Source organism: Cyanistes caeruleus, chromosome 6 (assembly GCF_971803275.1).
Source record: "Cyanistes caeruleus chromosome 6, bCyaCae1.hap1.1, whole genome shotgun sequence".
NCBI lineage: Eukaryota > Metazoa > Chordata > Aves > Passeriformes > Paridae > Cyanistes > Cyanistes caeruleus.
In genome coordinates, this window is record NC_141706.1 from 44,841,960 (window position 1) to 44,860,796 (window position 18,837).

Consider the following 18,837-nt stretch of genomic DNA (forward strand, 5'->3'; position numbering starts at 1 on the left):
GATGAGCATTGTTAATGTGTGCATACTGGTAATTAGCTCTTCAGTGTCTTTCCGTGAATAATAATGGGTGCTGAGACCTGAACCAAATCTGGGCCTCTGGTTTCCAAGATGCAGCACATGAAGGTAATAAGAAGAAATCCAGGACCCCGAAAGCTTGGATTTTAAAGAAAATGAGCTAGGGAAAGACACTTTACTCCCAGTTTCAGCATGGCAGGCTGAGTTTTGCATGTTGTGACTTGCTCGGTACCACAGAGAAGACGTGAAATAGAAGAGGGAATTCAAGACAGAGCTCTTACCCCAATCCACTAAATCATTCCCTTAGCATGTGTCCTTGTTTCACGTTAGGGGAGAATGGCCCAGACAAGTCTGCCCAGTTGCTTCAGAAAGCTTTGATACAATAGGGAAGCAGACTTCCCCTATATTAAATTTCCCAGGCGCTCCCTTTATCATTTAAGCCATCGTTTTAACTGCCTTGTTTCATAGCGCTTAACTGTCCAAGGAGCTGTATGATTTATATGAGCAAGGGTTTGGCAGCAGCAGCTAGGTAAGACATGACTTCCTGAGTAGCGATATGTTGCCATTGTGCCATTTACATGGTGTTCAGGAGGTGAGTTGCTGAGTGTGTATCTGCACAGAAATCCCCAAACCGGCTGCATTTTTGTATGGCAGAAGCCACAATGGCATTAAAGTCGACATTTCATATGTCTTTATCCATGTGGAGGACAGATTTCAGACTGCAGCACAGGCAGTCCTCCTAGTGAGTCACCAGCCATTGCAGAGTGGTACGTGTTTCTGTGTACAGTACCAAGAAAGTGGGGAAAATGTGCTGGGCACACTCACCAAGAGTTCATCAGTACCTCACTTACTGGTACTCTGGTGACCAAAACTGGGCATGGGCTGGAGCACAGTACACCATGTTTGCCTTTCATCAGAGTTGCATAATATTTTTCAGTAACACCTTTGAGTAAGACCAGACAAAACTGTTCAAATAGTCTGTTTTATTTTCTTGGGACAGGGAAGGAAGCATCCTGAAATTTTAAGTTACATTTTCTTTTTTTTTTTTTAAATCATTCAAAGATTTTTTTAACCTATTGAACCATTCAGCAAGAAGGTAGGGGCAAGGAGCAGAGCCCCATGTGATTCCCCTTCTCAGCTTAGTCACACTGAGGGCTAGCTTTAGGGCTACTTTTTCTAGCTTTAGGGCTATTCATCTCATCCATGAGATCATCCCTCTCTGAAATACCATATGTATTCAGTTATTCCATCTTTGAAACACGTTTCCATTCTTTGTATTTCTTCTAATTGCCTTCTCCTGGAGAGGCTCTTCCTCAGCTGGATGTTCCTGGCCATGCTGGAAAGCAGGGCTGGCTTCCAGCTTGGGGTCCAAGACAGCTTTGTCTCTTGCTTTTCTGATTCAGTGGAGGAGTTAAGCCAACTGATCACAATAGCAAATCAGGACAGCCATAAAATTCACGATCATGTCTGATTTATAAAGATAACATTGTATTAAGTACAAGATATTTTCTGAGGTTTTTAGTAATCAGCTTTCTTCAGCTCATCATTACTAAATGGTGCCATGTGCTTCACTGCTTGATTAATTTATATGCCTTTATGATTTTAATTAATACTGTTTTCGACAGAAGCAATACTAGTGATTAAAAAACTTCAGGCTGTTCACTTTATGCCAGTGTTTAGGAATTATTCCTGTGATCTTTATTTTTGAAGACTATTGAATGGCATCAAGAGCACAAAGGAGGCCATGTAAACACTGGGGAAAAAGTAATGCTTATACTTCTGGGAAAACATTTATGGTGATTCACATTTTGGAAACTGAAACACTATCAATTTTTTATTGCCAGATTGTCTTCCAAGAAAAAGCTTGGATCCATTGCTGAATCATTTTCTTCAAAATACATAGGCTCATATTGAAGCTGGATCATGCAGAAGAGGCTGGAAGACTGTGCTGTGGGAGAGAGTCAGAGGATTCCTCCATCCTCTGGCATTAGCACAGAGGCACAGAATAAGCCCATCTAAGTATCTAAGGTGGTGTTTGGATCCTACCTGGCTGTAGCAGAGGGATACCTGCATGATGGTAAAGGATCAGGACAAAAGTTTCTTTGTTAAGGACCTAGACAAGCAGCTTTGTACAAGAAAAATAGAAAATGGAAACATGCTTAATAAAACTCATCGCATGAATATACCACTTGAAGCTGGGAATATTCAATGTATGGATACAAAAAGTCTCTGGGCCCTGGTATAACTATTTTAGAGTTGGGTTTTTTTTTTCCCTGGTGAAAAGAAGCTAAAATTCCTACATTGTCTTGATGTGAATGAGAGCTAAGAATTTTTCAGAAACTGAAGCCTTGTAAGAAAATCTCAAATGTGCACTTGTATAACAGGTTTTGAGCGAGTTTGGCACAGTATTTACTACTACAGTATAAAGGGCTAGGTTCCTTGATGTATATTTCTAGTTGGCATTTTATCAAGGAAATAAACTTTGTTTTTTCTTTATTTTGTGACATGTGGATTGAAACTACATTTTCTCTGTCCAAAGCCTTGATTTAAAAGCATTAGATCATTAAATTCAGTGCTTTTGCATAAGACTAAAATTGTAACTGAACAAATTATTTATGCAGAGAGAAGCAAGATAAAGTTTCTTTCAAGAGTTCTTTAACATATCAGATTGATAAGAGTCAAAACACCTTTACTGCCATTAAATATTTACCAAGACTTGGCTTTTGGAAGAGGGGCAGTTCAGTGCAGTGTGTTTGGCTCCATGCAATGCTATTGATTAGCTATCAGAAGGACATAGTTAATGGGTAACTGGAGGTATTACAGAGCTCTCCACATTCTTGTCAAGTCTTTTCTCTGAAGATGACCTAAAATAAAGTCAGTTACAACTGGCGTTCACCTGAGACAGATTGCACAAGTTCGCCTACGGTATGAACAAAAGGTTCACAAGGATCAGTTGACCAGGTCTTAGGCAATCCTTTCTAGTAGTTGTCATCACTGCTGGACTTTAGAACTGCACGTGTTTACATTTAATTAGAAAGAACACACAGTTTACATCGCACAGTAGCTATCGGCATCGAATCAGAATTGATTTCCGCTCGCTTTCTCAAATGGCTATTTCTTTCCGACTAATTAAAAAAAGGCACATAACAAAATGACTCATATAAATTTTAAAGCAAAGTAAACACTATTCCCTGGAGACAAAAATAAAAGTCAACAGCACATAGTCATTACATTGAGCTTGTTTTCAGGTGATGCTGATGCCTGCATTATGATATGTATCAGTACCATCAGATTTCTTTTATACAGATGTATGTATGGCATGCCCCTTTGCACTGAGTGGACCCTTCACTGACTGTTCCAGTTTTCAGGGTCAGGATTCTTATTTATTTCATCTGGATTGTTGCAATTTATCTAATACAAGTTGATTCACTAATATTCCTACCTTTTGCCAAAGGATTTTATTAATTTGAAATAAAACTGTCTGTGTGTGGGTCACTCATGTAAAATGGAAGTTAGATGCCATTATCTTTACCAGTGAGAATCTGCAAAGGAAACTAAAGGCCCAAACCATATTATCCTTAACTTCATGCATAATTTCTAAGAAATCTCTATTATATTTTATTAGTTCTGCAGGCAAATCTAAATTCAAGCTATCGTGACAGGCAACATCAAATAAGGCTTCTGCAGAGATGTCTGGCTCTTGAGGACACCCAGTCTTTGTCATCAGGGCAGATTTCTGTGGTTGGCATTTCAGAGAGTAAATGTTCATGCCAGCAGTACTGTCAAGCCTGTGGGAGCTGAGGGGTTGCTGAAGGTCTAGACTGGGTTGGTGAGTGTGTGGGGACTGTAGGAGCTGATCCTGAAATGCCCGGTCAGAAGTCCTGATGTTCCTTTATGCCACAATACCCTGGTTTCCTTGTGAGTGACAGTGTTCAGGATGAAGCTCTTGGCAAGGATCATCACAAAAAGACAGAAAATAGTACATAGTGTTTTAAATTACAAAGTAGTACATTGTTTTCTACCAGTTGTTTTTTTTTTTGTATGCCAGTGGTTGTTATTTTAGCACATTACCAAGAGTTACTGCTTTCTTAATTCAGTTTAGATTTGAGGAAAACAGTGCATTGTTCTTCAAACAGTTGTCAGAAATGTTGTTAAAAACGTACTCCCAGTATAAAAAATAAATCACTATGACCTTTAGGACAAGATCCTCTGTGTCTCTTCCACCAAGCTTGTGTTTCTGCAAATCCCTGACATCGGCAGTTTCCCTGCTGGCCCCAGGCCAGGGCTGCTGGCTCCACACCACCCACGTACACACCCCTTCAGTGATCCATGTCAGCCCAGCGGCCTCCAGCAACCAGCAGAGAGGCACAGGTGCTGCCAGTTCAGGCTGCGGATGGGGAAGGTGGCAATGCCTCTTGTCTGTGAGCTCTGCCCCTCCTCTTGCCCACAGCCGAGCCAGGGCTGCTCTGTCTCTGCTAAATGCTCACACTTCCCAGGGAGAGCAGACAGGAGGCTGTGAGACACGGTAAAGCACCGAGTCGCTGGCACCATCTTAAATGTCCATTATGTTCACATACTGAGGTCACTCTTGGTGCCAGCTCTGTCTTCGATTAATAGATAAGGTTCCTTCTCTGTTTGCAGTGTTACCTAAATAATCTATTACTGTAGGGAATAACTACAGTATTACAAATACTAAGTTAAAATTATTTTGTTAACTAAAGCCGTTGGCAAATATTTAAGAATGGCCAAAGCATATGAATTGACAATAAAGAACAGATACAAGATAGCAAAATTCTTACTTGTAGCATCTAGTGGGAAAAAGTAAACACCTTACTTTTTTATTGTTATTATTATTTATTTTTTTTAATTTTAGGTTAATTTTACTTACTTAGAAGCAGGCCTTCATGGTGCACCCGATGAATGCTTAGGTTAGAATATGCTAATACAGCAAATTCCCTGTCAGAACATGACAGGAACATTTCATGGAAAGCTTGGTTCTAGGAATAACATATAACTTGGGAAAACTACAAAGAATATCTGCAATAGTTTCCTGTATTGCGAACACAATCCTCTGATTCATGGAGGAAATTTGAGAGCCTGTGAATCTGTGATTTGCAATTAGTACAGATGTGTTGTGGAGCCCTGAAGATGTGTAATTAAGGTTAACATGTAGCAAGTAATATCCAGGATTAAAGCGTGAAATCTACAGTAGTCCCTTCTGTGAACTTAGGTGCACTGTATCTCTGTGTGAGAAAAAAGCTAATGCTAAATTGTAATCTTCCAATCTCTAATCAATTAGAGATAGCAGAGACCCCAGCTCCAGCTGCATCATGTATCCTGGGAATCCAGGTGGATTTCTTAGCTACAAGCTAGCTTCTTAGCTGTGGGTCTGTGAAATAGCACTGTAACTTCAAACAGCTCAAAAACACTTCCTTCTACTCATCAGTCTCATGTATATCCTGCTCTTTTTCAACCAAACACTGTTAATCCAGAAACTGTTTTTGTGGAGGTCCTAGACCATTTGATGTTGTGGTGAATGTGAGGAATGATAGGTGGTGCTGAATTTCGTGTGCATATCGCTCACATGAGGCAGTGCTGTCCAAGCAATTTGCCCAGGGGCTGCATAAAGTGACCAGAAAACTTTTGATTACTGTGCAACTCCCTAAATGAAGAGTTTGTAATGGAGGCATGGTTTCCAGTTATATCTTATTTGAGAGCATAACTTGGTAGTCCTTCAAGAAAGGCTCAGATGATTAAATTCCATGTCCTTACTCCCTCTCCCAGGTTAATCACAGGGAAATGGTGTGAGTACTTCAGTGGTCCTAAACAGTAAAAATGAAGCTGAAAAGAATATGTTTGCTGGTTGGCATCACCAGAAGACCATATGGGTTTAGTTTTGTCCTAAGTTCTGGTTGTGTTGCATCTAACTTAGCTCTTTCAGCAGTGATGTCTCTTGACATTAGTGAAGCTCAGAGCACTTTGCAGTGGTAGCATTGTGATTGCTCTTATTTAAAGATAAGAAGACTGAGGCCGAAGAAGGAAAAATGTGTTTGCTAGTGGCCTTTAACTGATATTTGTTGAAATATTGTTTATTCGAGTTTCACTATAGCTAATGAACCTATGTTTGAATCATGTAGTGTCCAGGCTCTTAGGACCCTGGTACAGGTTGCAGGTTTGTCTAGATCATTTCAGGAAAGAAGGGTGAACCTCAAGGTGCTGCTCACTGTTGTTCCATACTCACATGTAATTGAGTCTGGACAGTATGGACACACATGATCAGCACTAATCTGTCAACAGAATGCCCTGTGAAATCCTGATGTTGTATGCCCAACCACCACAGAGAAGAAAGTCAGTGGTGGTCTCTGTTCAACAAGTGGTTGAGATTGTCTGAGCTCATCCTGGACTAAGAGTGCATGGGTCCATCACAGAAGAGAGTGACACTGTGATGGACTGTGACAGTGCAAAGAGTATACTCTGTGTTATGTGCAACGAGCATTCCTGTTGTAACATGGTCCTGCGTGCCAGGGACTGCCTTCAGCTGCTGCCTTCGGATAAATTAGTGAGAGATGGTTTGCTGTACTGAAAAGAAAACACAGTCCTCATACCTTGTGTAAATGCAGGCAAAGGAAGACTAGTAAAATATTTGTCTATGGTAGGGCAATGTCATCTAGTTACCAGTCTACCAGCTGTCAGCCTCCTGACTCACGTGTAATACAAACTTGACCATTTTATATCCTCCACTTCACAGCAAAATTTCAAAGTCCTTTTAGGTCTAATGAGCTTTTTTTTGATACCGTCTTATTGCAGTGTTTCCTAAGAGCACCTGTGAGGTAGGATTTTCAAGGTGGTGATGCTGCCTGGCCCTTGAGTGCACTCAGTGGCATGAGGGGACGCTCTTCAAACCATCCTGAGTGCAGGCTGAGGTCTGAGAGGTCTCCAGGACCTGTGAGAAACATTTGTGGTAAAAACCAAGGTCAGACCTACATGACTTTGGGAACATTGGATATGTTAATTGCTGGGGTGGAGGCAGAGGGAGGGGACAGGTAGGAAATGTTTGGTTTTTTGCTGTGTTTTTTTGTTGTTGTTGCTTTAGGTGGAAGGTTTTGCTGTGTTGTTCAGAAATCGCTTCAGGTGGAAAATAATTTCCCACCTTGCAGCAAAAGTATGCCTGGCAAGGTGAGAAGTGTTTTAGGAGCAGCACTTCATAGAGTTGGTTTTCAGCCAAAGTCAAGTCCCTCTGGGAGCAGTTACAACTGGTGATATTTCTTTGCAGGCTTGAAGCTGCAGGGACTGAGGAAACCTCTTGCTCTCTACAGGAGCTGCACAAGTGATACCATCTCATCTCACTTTTTCTTCTGCCTAGATAGAGTTAAGGTGGTCTCTTGAATCTCTCAGACCCAAGCTGGAGCAGGAAAGAGGCCGTGCTGCCATAGTAAAGCAAAAGGCTTACTAAAAAGAACATGTGAATTACTGAAATCCAGAAACTGTTTGCATACTTCTGTGACCCATTCTTCAGGCCTAGAACTCCCATTTATTTTTTAATTATAGCACCAATAGTCATTGAAGAAATAATCTTCGGGTGAATGAAGGAATTTCAAATTAGTAAATTTCAGAACGAAAGAAATAAAAGTATTTTACCAAAACACATATTGATGAAGGTCTGGAAATTATATGCTTTTGAAAAAAAATATTTAAAGATCTATCAATCACAGTGCCTTTATCTGGAGGAATCACACTGGTTACCAAGTGTATACAGAATCTATTGATCACTCAGATGCAATCATTATGAGTTAAGACACGTAGAACTATATTGCAATTGTAGTAGTATATATGTATTTTCATGGCCAGTTTTGAAAAGGAACCTAGTTGTAGCCACAGAGAGCCTGTATTTTAGGATCTAAATAAATTACTTTATTTTCCGTATATTCTGGGAAAAAACTCTGAGCTGGTATGAACAAGGTAGAATATTTAGTCTATCCTCTAGCTTTTGTTGCTTTTTTTTTTTTAATCAGGGATCCATATATTCACTGAACAGTTTAGCTTCTCATCTGTTTTTTTTTACTTTTAATCTCATGCCAGGTGTTTAAGAAGCAGGCAGCAATGGTATTTCAGTAACCTGCTTTCAACATTATTTGCATACCTTTGTGTTTTTCCATGGTGATCAATGCTCAGCTGTAGTGGAACTTCAGTCAGTAAATTTTATGTGCAACTGCTAGGGTAATTTTTTCTTAATTAGTCCATTCTAGGAATTTTTATGTCCCTTTATAAATATTTATATTTTCAATATATCTTCATTTAATTTAAAAGGTTTTTCACATTGTTTTCAGATAATCACACATAGTATGCACAATGACATGTCAACACTCTGACCTTTTAGCTTGTCTATTTCTCCTAGTTCATCCACATTTTGTTTGTCCAAGTGTATTATATTTTAGTTTGTTTATGGTTTTCCTTCATGGGCTGTTGGAACAGTTAGTGTTTTCCATGCAAACACCTTAATAAACTGCAAAGAAAGAAAATATGCTATTACATACTTGCAGCTGTCATGTAGACTGTCTTGAGTACTGTAAAGAGTGTGTACTGCTACTAGAAATCCACACTGAAATAATGTTTGATTTGTCCAGAACTTTCTGGCCCACAAATACAAAGCATATTCTGGTTTGTGCAATGAAAGAGTATTGGGTTTGTGCTCTGTGATTTGGAATCTCTATGAACTTAGCTCAAAATCATGGATAAAACTGAATAGGGACCTTTAGAATTGATTAGCATGTGCAAATCATACTTCTAAGTAATCTTGGTGATTTACTGATTTTAATTTTTGAATTGTAGTGGTTTTATTCCTTTCATTTTATTGAAAAGTCTTCCTTTGCAAATAAATCCCCTGTAGCTGATGGGTCTGCTTTCTAAAAGAGAGTCCTGTGTAGCACAAGTTAATAACACATCAATAACTTACACTGATTAATTCAACTTCATGTAAATCAGAAAAAAAAACTTTTTTCTGCAGCTCAGAGGTGATCAACAAGATGCTACAGCTGAAAAATATTTCCTCTTGAGTTTTTGCTGATTACTTTTTTTTACTTTTTTAAATTTGGATGGTTGTTACATTCTTCTGTAAGAGCCTTATGGAAAAGGCTTGTTCTTTTTGTGCTCTGTCACTTCTGAAATATAACTTGTTTTGCTACTAGTGGATGTGAGTCCATATATGACTATATTGAAATATATATCCAATATTGAAAGTATTAATTCTTGCAGCTCAGCCTTAGACTGAAACTTAATAACAAGTACGATTTGGTTTTCCCAGATTATACAAGTCTTTGTCTGAAGGAATGAGTCTAAAGAACCAACCTAGCTGTGCTTTCAGTACTTCTGAAGGCAGACTGCAAGGAAGAGAGGATGTTGTGACCCTAACCTATGGCCAGATTGAAGAGCTGGCGGCTCAGCTGCAGCAAACTCGATCAGAGCAAAAGGACACCGAGCTGAAGCTCCAGAAAGCCCTGGAAGCTTCACAGGAGGCCAATGAAAAAGTTCAAAAGTAAGTCACTTGCCTTCCAACAAAAATTGCAGTTGTAATCCACATTACAAGCATTTTTTTTTCTGGTATTTCATCTATAACTGAAAGTGTGTCAGTACTCAGAAAAGGTCCTTTAAAATGATTCCTTCTTTGTCAGTTCATTTCCTACCCAGTGTGAAGCTGATCATTTTAACAGTTTTGTGCTATTAGGCAAGTCAGGGTACCTCTCATTACTGTTACGGAAATTGCTTCCTACATGTGCAAGGCACAGAGAAACACTTTCCATCTCCTATGAATGGCTTTCACTGTCTTTTTACCCTATGGCAATCCTATGGCAACAGAGTATTTGCCTTTAAAATTGCGTGGTAGAATATTACAGTTCTCATTTTTGGCCTCTTACTCATCTGGCAGGTTTCATGCCACTGTAAATTCTTATGGGGTTGTTTAGGGGTGGCTTCAAAATCTCACTGAGAGCCACAGGAAGTCTCTGAGTCAGTGAATGGAGATTGTATTCTCTTTCCCATCATGAGTTTCCCTGTTAAAAGGTTACTGAACTCCAAAACCTGAAGTTCATCTCTAGTGCTTATTTTCATGTTTGTTATTAGTAGTGCCTCTTGACAGTTTAGCACTTCTCATCTCTGCATTACATTCATCAGCTGCAAAATTCTCCTCTCTCACCCTTCCAAGGTGGTCGATGCTGAACTGATGCAAATTGTCCTGTCTGTCCATATATATCTTCAACTTTAATGTCTACAGCGTATTTACAGAGTAGCCAGAAATTGGCTTAAAATATATTGCAAGGACCTAACAAAAGCTTTCCTTGTTTAAAAAAAAAACACATGCTGAGTTCTTCTATTTAAAAATAGTTATATTCCTATATTTTATATTTATTTGTAACTGCTTAAAACATAATTAAGGTATCTATATATGAAAATGCATATTTTTAGTCATCACTTTAAAACCTCCAGTGGTTGTTTGATAATCACTCGAGTCTTTATTCTCAGCAGTTACATACATTTGAAACTTCAGGAGCTGTGCGCTTGATAAAAATAAACCTACGAAAAAAAATTAAAGCATGGTAAAGAGAATATTGATTGAACCTTTCTATACACTGTTTTAAGTTGTTACATCTAGTTTTATTTATAAATGTTTAATAATACAGCTATTTAAGCAAAGGTTGTGTTTTCACTGTTTTGGTTTTTCCCCCCGAAGTGAAACAATCTTGTTTAATCCCATGTAGCCAGGGTGGCTAAAGTAGAAGTGCAGCCACAAACGGAATTAAAGTAGTGGTGATGCACTGCTATAGTGAAAAGAATTTACGTAATTTAACATGCTCAGCTACTTGGGAAAATTTTGGTCAGGTTAGTTTTCATTATTGTTAAGATCAGACGACTGAGCCTATAGCAAAATTAAACAATTGGTTGAAGTCTTTTGATGACAATAGCATGCCCTTTTTACCACGAAACTGTGGAAATGCTCTGCGCGTCTTCCCAGCACCCGGAGTCATCCACCCCCATCTTATAATTCAACCTGCAAACAGATTAAGCAGCTGAGTTTGTGGAAAGTGTGTTTACTTTGAGCTAAGAACCCTTGTGTGACACTATAGAGATTCCTCTGACACCTCTGGGAGAACTACACAGACAGTTCGTACTCATCAGCAGGGAAACCGGGCTGAGAATTCCCAATTTCTTTGTAACCTCAACTGCTTCATACAAATCAGTGTTTGGCAATTAGGCAGGAACTCATTTGTTAGCTTAGCATTTTATTTAGAAGATGTAGGATGTTTTATGTTTCAAGAAAGAGCTGACAATTTATAAACCTGTCAACAGAAAGGCTTTTTGGTATTAATTACAGTAGTATTAATTATTAGCACTGCCTTAAGAGGATGTTTAATGTAGCTTAAAATGTGGCACTAAAATTCGTAGACTAAAGATCATTCTAAAATATCTGTTTTCTTGACTTTTTTAAATGCTCAGTTCAATTGAATTGAAATTGAAAATGCTAAATTCAATTGAATTCTAACATATGAAGGAAGTAGTTTTGTCAGCTGTATAAAGTAGATTCTCAATATTATTCGGTAAAATAGCAACAGTTACAAATCAGAAGAGTGAAATTATTATAACCTTCATTAAGAAAGAACATCATTGTAATTAATAAAATAATGTTGAGAAAAGATGTACTTTGTTTCTTCATACAATGTAGTTTACTGGTTTTACACTGTCTTTGCTAATCTGTTCTCTGGCAACACTAAAGAATTTTTTAATAGTCTTAAAAACTTCAGTGTTTGCATTCAGCATAATATGTTGAGCTTAAAAGAGAGTTGTAATTCTCCACAGCATTTCCATCATGTCACCCATTTGTGTACCCACCAGTAGTTGTTGCTTTCTAAACCAAGTCAGAATAGTGGTCCTGTTCTTTCCATCAGGACAAAAAGCATCTAAAAAATTTCTTGATCCTGTCCCACATGAAACAGCAGCTGTGAACCAGAAGGTGATGTTTTGGTATCTACTTGTAGTGAACTTGGATGGAGTAAGCATCTGTTTATACTGAAGTAGGGTGAGCATCTCACGTTGGCTCTCTGCAGTGTGAGATATAAATTGAGACTCTGTGTTCTTGCCTGTGAAGATGATTCACCATCCTAACAGGGTGCTGGTGTAAAACAGGAAACATTGATGCTCAGAGAGTGACCACACAGATTTAGCTGCATTTGCTTGAATCTGTTTTGATTTTAAGACACTATCAAGATACACTTAGACTTTTAAGGGAGTGCTATTCTTTATAAAGCAAGTAGACAGTTTAACTGTGGTCTATGTAAATGCTCATGTATGTGCACACATAGCAATACATATTTATTCAATAGACTATTATCACCTGCACAATAATATTTTTAATTAGTGCTCTGGAAGGTGTATGACTATAATTTTCTAGATATAATTAATATTTCTATTTCATGGTTACAAATAATTAGGACAGGAGCACAGAATTCACCATGAGTGTTGGTATAGTACCCCTGCAAGTTTGTCCTGCCTGAGCAGCCAGGAGCCAGCTGGTGCAGTCCCAGCAGGGAAATGGGGCTGACCTGGAGAAGGTGGCAGGGAGAGCCTGTGAGCCTGTGAATTAATTAATACCTCTGCCAACAGAGGAAGCAAGGCATTTTAAAAATGTCCTTCCGGCTGGAACCTCTGGGATTGTGGAGTGGTTGCTGATGTCAGTGAGATCAGAGGAGGTTATAATGTAATACCAAATCAATATTAGCCAATTATCAGTAAAGGTTGAGGCCACTTTTGATGTGGTTTTTCCAGGAAATGTTCTATTTTTCTGCAACAGCTTTGCAGCTGGAGTGAATTTTAATGCAATTTGTCTTTTGGGGGATTCTATTTTTTCCTCATAATTTAATGATTCTAGCTCAGTAAGGCGCAGCTCTGCATGTGAGCACAGCTACACTTGCATAGTCGTGTAGCTGTGTAAAGTGGTAGAGGAGGGTGAGTGGATAGAATTTCTATGTAATCCTCTAAAAATAAACACAAATCCACAAAGTAACAGTGCAATGCTAAAATATACAGGTATGAAAATAAGCATAAATGGTGAGAAGAATCTTGCTTGTGTACTTTGTCGTGGTAGTTTTGACTATGAATAAAGCTAATATAAAAGTGATGTAAACCAGAAGTCATTGTTTCATTTGTCCTTAACTGTTTATTAGAGATATGTTCTTTTGATTTTTTTTTTCTTTGTTTTAAGGAGGAAGTCAGGAGAGTTACAGCTTTGGATAAAATATTTCAGTTGATTGAATACAAAAGAAAACTAAGTGCTCTTCCGAATTAAATTATTTTCTTAATAACATTTGCTTTACTCCTTAAGGTCTGATTTTTTTTTGACCACCTAAATTTCATTGTGACTGGAAAACACTCTTTATTTGTCTAGTCCTGAATTTCCCTCCAGCCTTTTTGAAAATGCTTTCTCTGCTTTTGTCCTTGTTCATTTATTTTCTTAGCTGATGCTGATATATAAGTTGACCTGTGAAACAACAAAAACAGTCATTATCAGCAGTTGACACATGATGAAAAGAATACAAAAAATGTAAAGAAATAAGAACCAAGCATTTATTAAGTAGTTAGTGTCCCCCTCTTCTGCAAGAAAAACTAATCTGCCTTCTGAGTGCGGGAGCTGTGTGCGTTTCACATCAATGTCCGACACGTTCTTCAGTGCTGGCTGGAGGGTCTAATCTTTCCCAGAATGATCAGAGCAGTGCAGTTCAAGAACAAGGATGAATATTTGAATAATCACAGCACAATGTGAGGTGACCCTCCGACAGGGGACTAACCAGATACACATATGGATTTTGGGCAGAAGCTCTGATGCTCTTTTTTAACACAGCTGTGAGAAGAATGTGGCTAAGACCCAGTAGTGTTTCTGGAGTATAGCTGGCAAAGGAAACCATGAGGAGAAGAGAATTTAACACATGGGTGTAAGGGAGTTCGCTTCATTGATGCGATCTGAGGGGAATGTCTAATGACTGGAAGAATCAAACTTGGCAATGAAAACACAAAGCTCTTTTCATCAATTCAAACGCTGACTCTAAAGCTGCAGATGGTTACCTCCAGCCTTGCCTATTCAGTGTGCGGTTGTATAAAATGGCACTTTGGTGAATACTAATAGATCAAAACAAAGATTTAATAACATAAAGATGTGGTGTTCATTTTTAAATGAGGATACAGGTCAGTGTCTCAGAAAAGAGTGAAATAAGTATCTTTATGTATGGGTCTAAAGTCTCTGGAGATTTTTAACTGCAAACGTATCTTTAGTGTGCAGATTGTATTCAATACAGGGCAGCTATGCAGGGAGCAGGCTAAAAGCAAGATTTCTGAATTATTATACTAATTGAGCCTCTTTGCAACATGCAAATGTTGTTAACTAGTTATCTCCCTTTTAAAATCATACCTACATATATTTAGCTGAAGTATACATTGTAGCTTGTATGCATTGAGCTACTTGTTGTAGAAAAGAATGGAGCTAGTTAATTAGAAATTGCGGGCAGAAGCACTTCACAAAAGAAACAAGTTGTACATTCACTGGGACTTAAAGCTGTTTGTTTTGGAGGAACCACCAAGTCTTAGTGAACTCAGCTGGCTTTATTTTAAATTTGAGAGAGATATTTCTTTTGTTTTCTTCTTTCAAAACAATAAATATGATTTGATTTCTTACTTTATTAAGATGTTATATTTAGATGTTGAGACTTTTCTATTAAAATTATACTGTGCACTTTTTGTGTTAGTTTTTTACTTACAAAATTGTACTCTGGTGAATGTCAGATCAAAACATTAAATACTGGAGGCTAGGAGTATGATTTCATAGATATTAATAGTTTCACCAATTTGTGTCAGTAAATAATTTAGCACACGTCAAAAGTGATTTTCCTTTTAATGATAACTACTGAGCTGCCTGCTGCTGTGAAATTCTGCTGAGTTTGAATAGTTGGTAATCTTTTAATATCATATGGGGAAATAATTTAACTGGTGCTGGTGTTTTGAAATGTAAAGTAAGTCCTGGTGTCTTGTTGAAGAATGTAGATACGGAGCTAGTTTCTTAGTTACAGCAAACTGACTTTGCTCTGTCGCACTAAGTTGCATTCATTTGTCCCAGTTAAGGGTATGACCTGTAGTTTACTGAGAAACAGATGCTGGTGGCTCCATTCAAAAGACAAGTGAGTGAGGGCAAGGTGCTAAGAATCTTATACTTGCTATAGCAATCCACAGAAGTCAATGGATATCAGAGTTTGTATGGGAGGAAATGGAAGGCAAAGGAAGACGACTTTTGTAGCAGTCTAAGATACCAGAACAAAAACGTTCTGGATTTTCAGAATTGGATCAAAACTTATTAAAGGGGATTCAAAATGGAAAAAACTCCTTGATGAGGACTGATGTGTTGGCTGCCTCATACAATGATTAAAAGCAGATTATAAGCTCCATGGGGCCCATAAGAGATACACAATCTCCACAGGCAGGGTTTTATGGTGTTTAGGAAACCCACACTAGCCAGATGGAAGATTCCCAGACACACAAAACTACCACATACTCTGAAGAATTCTGCAGAGCTAATGCAAATTTCTTTGGCATACCAGACATGAATAGGAACATGATAAAGTCCAAAACACAAAATCTAGTAACAGTCACTCACATCACATATGAAATCATTACCAGAGAGTAGCAATTAGAGGCAGTGTGAATGTACCGGATTTATGGGCAATAGGCTGGAGTAGTCTGCTTTAGTCAGTGAAGAAATAAGACAAATTGAAATGTGTGAAAAAAAGTCATGTTTGAGCTAACTGAAAGCAGTACATAGCAGCATCAGAAATTTTTTCAATATTTGGAATTCTGCACTAACACCAGTGACTCCTTTCAGAAAAATTCCCCTCAGACTGCACTAATATGCATGGTGAAATGATGAATTAAACAGTCTTCTAGAGATACCTGAGATACCTGTTTGTTGTAATAAAAAAATTAATTAATCCAATAAGGTTATGTGCAACCTCAGAGAAATTCAACATATAGACAGAAATCAATTTTCTGGGTCTGAAGGAAATAAAATATTGAACTATTATTCAAATCTAAGGTGAGCTGAACAAATTCAGTCACCATTGGCATATTCTCTGGACTGCTATCATTACACATTTCTGTATCACTAGGCAGATCTTTTTTCCTTTGGTAAGGCTAACATATTACTCACACTGTACAAAAGGAAATATATAACTTTCAGAAGGCTGGAATGAAATGTATTTTCCTTATTTTCAATTTATTGAATTGCACCAGTTTTTTAACTGGGCCCTTTGTGTTTCAGTCCAGCTGAAAATTTGCAGGGTATGATGGAGGGAGTGCCTAAAAACTCAGCACCACTAATACTGGTAACTTCTAAGCCCAAAGAAGCATTTTGAATAAGCACTTGGAATAGAAGGACTTGGATAAGCATAAGCAGAAAACTTCTAATTGAAAAAATTATAAAACAATTGACTTTTTGTCTTTTCTGCCTGGATTCCCTGGAGACCCAAATGGACATGCTGAGGCAGAGTGAGGCACGCTGGTTTCAGAGATCTGTGCAGAGCAGTGTGACATTTCTTTCTAAAGTGTCCTTGGCATCTGCCCCCATCCCACTTTTAGTTTTCTAAGCAGCTGTTTAAGAGCAGGGATTCTCCAGGGCGTGACAGAATGGATCTGAGGTTTCTCCTCCATTTTTGGGATCCTGGTTCAAATCTCCTGTACCTCAGAGGGGTGTTTTAACCACACAGGTCTGATCAGGATGTTCTCTGCTCCTTGCTTTGAAGCAGTACTGTGTAGCAGAAAATAGTGCAGGCTGCTTGGGTCAGAGAGGAGCAAATAGTCTACTCACCTCTGAGAAGCAAGACCTGTTTCTGACACTTACCTTTAGGGCTTTTACTCAGTTTTATCCAATGCCTCTAGAACATAAATCTAGAGACAAAACCTTTAGAACAAAGCCTCTAGAACAAAACTACTATCAGAATTTCCATCTCCCATTTTCCAGGTGGGCACCCTTGATCGCCACCCACAGAATTGCACCTTCAGGTCTAATAGCATTTCATATGTCACTTCTGTAGAAATTCACAGCTTCAGAAAGAGAAGTGTAGAAATGTCTTCAACCCTGGTGTGTACTGCTCCCCTGAGAAGTGGCAGATGTGGGTTAAAAGCAGGTTTTCCTTAGCTTGGCTGAATGCTGTAACTGAAAGCTTTTTTATGCTTGTCTTGAAAAGGAGAACTGGTAGCACTGCTGCTATGTTTATCGCCTTGAAAGAAACTTGTGGACTTAGTTTTAGAGGTGGTAACTTCTAGACTCTTCTAGAAAGAGGACTTCTGGACAGCCTGGAGCAAGACACTAAAAGCAAGGAACTGCCCTTAATAGAGCAGGTTGTGTTAGCACTACTGAAAGTCTCATGCAGTTATAATCTGTGATATTGCCAGAGCAGATTATGAGATATTCTCCTGGATATTTTGGGTGTCATAAATTGTAGTGAGATCTGTAGCATGTGACAGTTTATGATCAGTGCCAGTATTATGCTCAGTGGTGCACTTAACAGAATGGAGACAAAAAAATCCCAATCAAAGGGAATGACAGGTATGCCTTTTGTGCATTCCTTGCACAGCCAAGATATCCATTGGCTGCAGGGAGTTTCACAAGGATGAAGAATGCAAAACTGCACATACAGTCAAGGTCAAGTATTTATTTCCTTTTTGTAGCTATGGTTTACTTAACCTCTGTATGTTGTGGATTGCAGTGCAGATATTGTTTTGTTAAAGTATGGGTAGTTACAATATAAACACAAATATTTATTGTCATTTGAATATTTATCATCTCAGCCTTTGACGAAAATAAAAGCTGAAACTTCATTCTCTCAAACACTAAAATGTATTCTATGAAAGTCAAATGTTTTCAGAGTCAACATAATCACAGCATCAGTTTTTTGACCTGTGTGTTCATTTACAGTTTACTTATAGCTGCTTCAGAGAGATGGAAGTTTGTAGATTACAACGTGGTTTTATTGATTTATCAGTAGCAAAATACACTAAGTATACACTCAGTAAACTGGATCAGCTAGCTCTTGGACTTGTATTGTATAATATCAGCTTGTTGTGGAATACTTCAGAACAAAATCAGAATGTTGGCATAGTTAACTTCAGTGGTGTAAACCAGACTTGCAAAGACTAATATTTAGTAAGACCAATAACACAAACAAATTAGATTTTGAAGTTGTTTGCCCAATAGGAAGAAGCATGCTGACACAGTATTTGTAAGCTTATAGTTAACTATTCTATGACAAATTATTAAATAACTGAACAGCAGATTGAGTGCTCCTTGAAGAATAGCAAGAAAACTTTTTCTCAGACTTGCTTTTTTTTTTTTTCCCAAGATGATAAAAAGAGTGTCACAGCAAATACTCATTTACTTTAATATTTTATATCCAAATAAAATAAGTCCATGGCATTTACATTGCCGTTACTAAATAGTATTTGGTTTGTTTGCAAGAGTCATTTATTTGTGGCTTGGCTGAAGGAATAAAAATAAATTTGCGGTTCTTTCTGTTAATACTCATACTGTTTCTTAACATATGCAAAAGATTGAATACTGTAAATGTATATGCAGAAGCTCATAAAGAAAGCCCAGACTTTCTGAAGCTTCTGAATTACGTATAACCTTTTAGAGAATTTCTGGGGCAGTTCTTTACAACAACAGAAAGAAAAACTGACTAAGCCAACAAAGTATTTTATTTTAAGCAAATTTTAAAACATTTAAATTTTTTTTTCCAC

At 38.0% G+C, this 18,837-nt stretch overlaps 1 protein-coding gene across 5 annotated transcripts in view; it reads left to right on the forward strand.

Moving 5' to 3' along the window:
- MIPOL1 (mirror-image polydactyly 1) overlaps positions 1 to 18,837 on the forward strand; it is a 184,808-nt gene that overhangs the window by 150,476 nt on the left and 15,495 nt on the right. For 3 of the 5 annotated variants that reach the window (XM_086891698.1, XM_023927849.2, XM_086891699.1), the window contains exon 11: positions 9,317 to 9,547. The exons of 1 other annotated variant lie outside the window; for it this stretch is intronic. In XM_086891698.1, coding sequence (XP_086747824.1) covers positions 9,317 to 9,547 — 231 coding nt within the window. Of the gene's footprint in view, positions 1 to 1,859; positions 4,219 to 9,316; positions 9,548 to 18,837 lie in introns of those variants that run through there. One more of the 5 variants, XM_023927851.2, reaches the window with a different exon arrangement.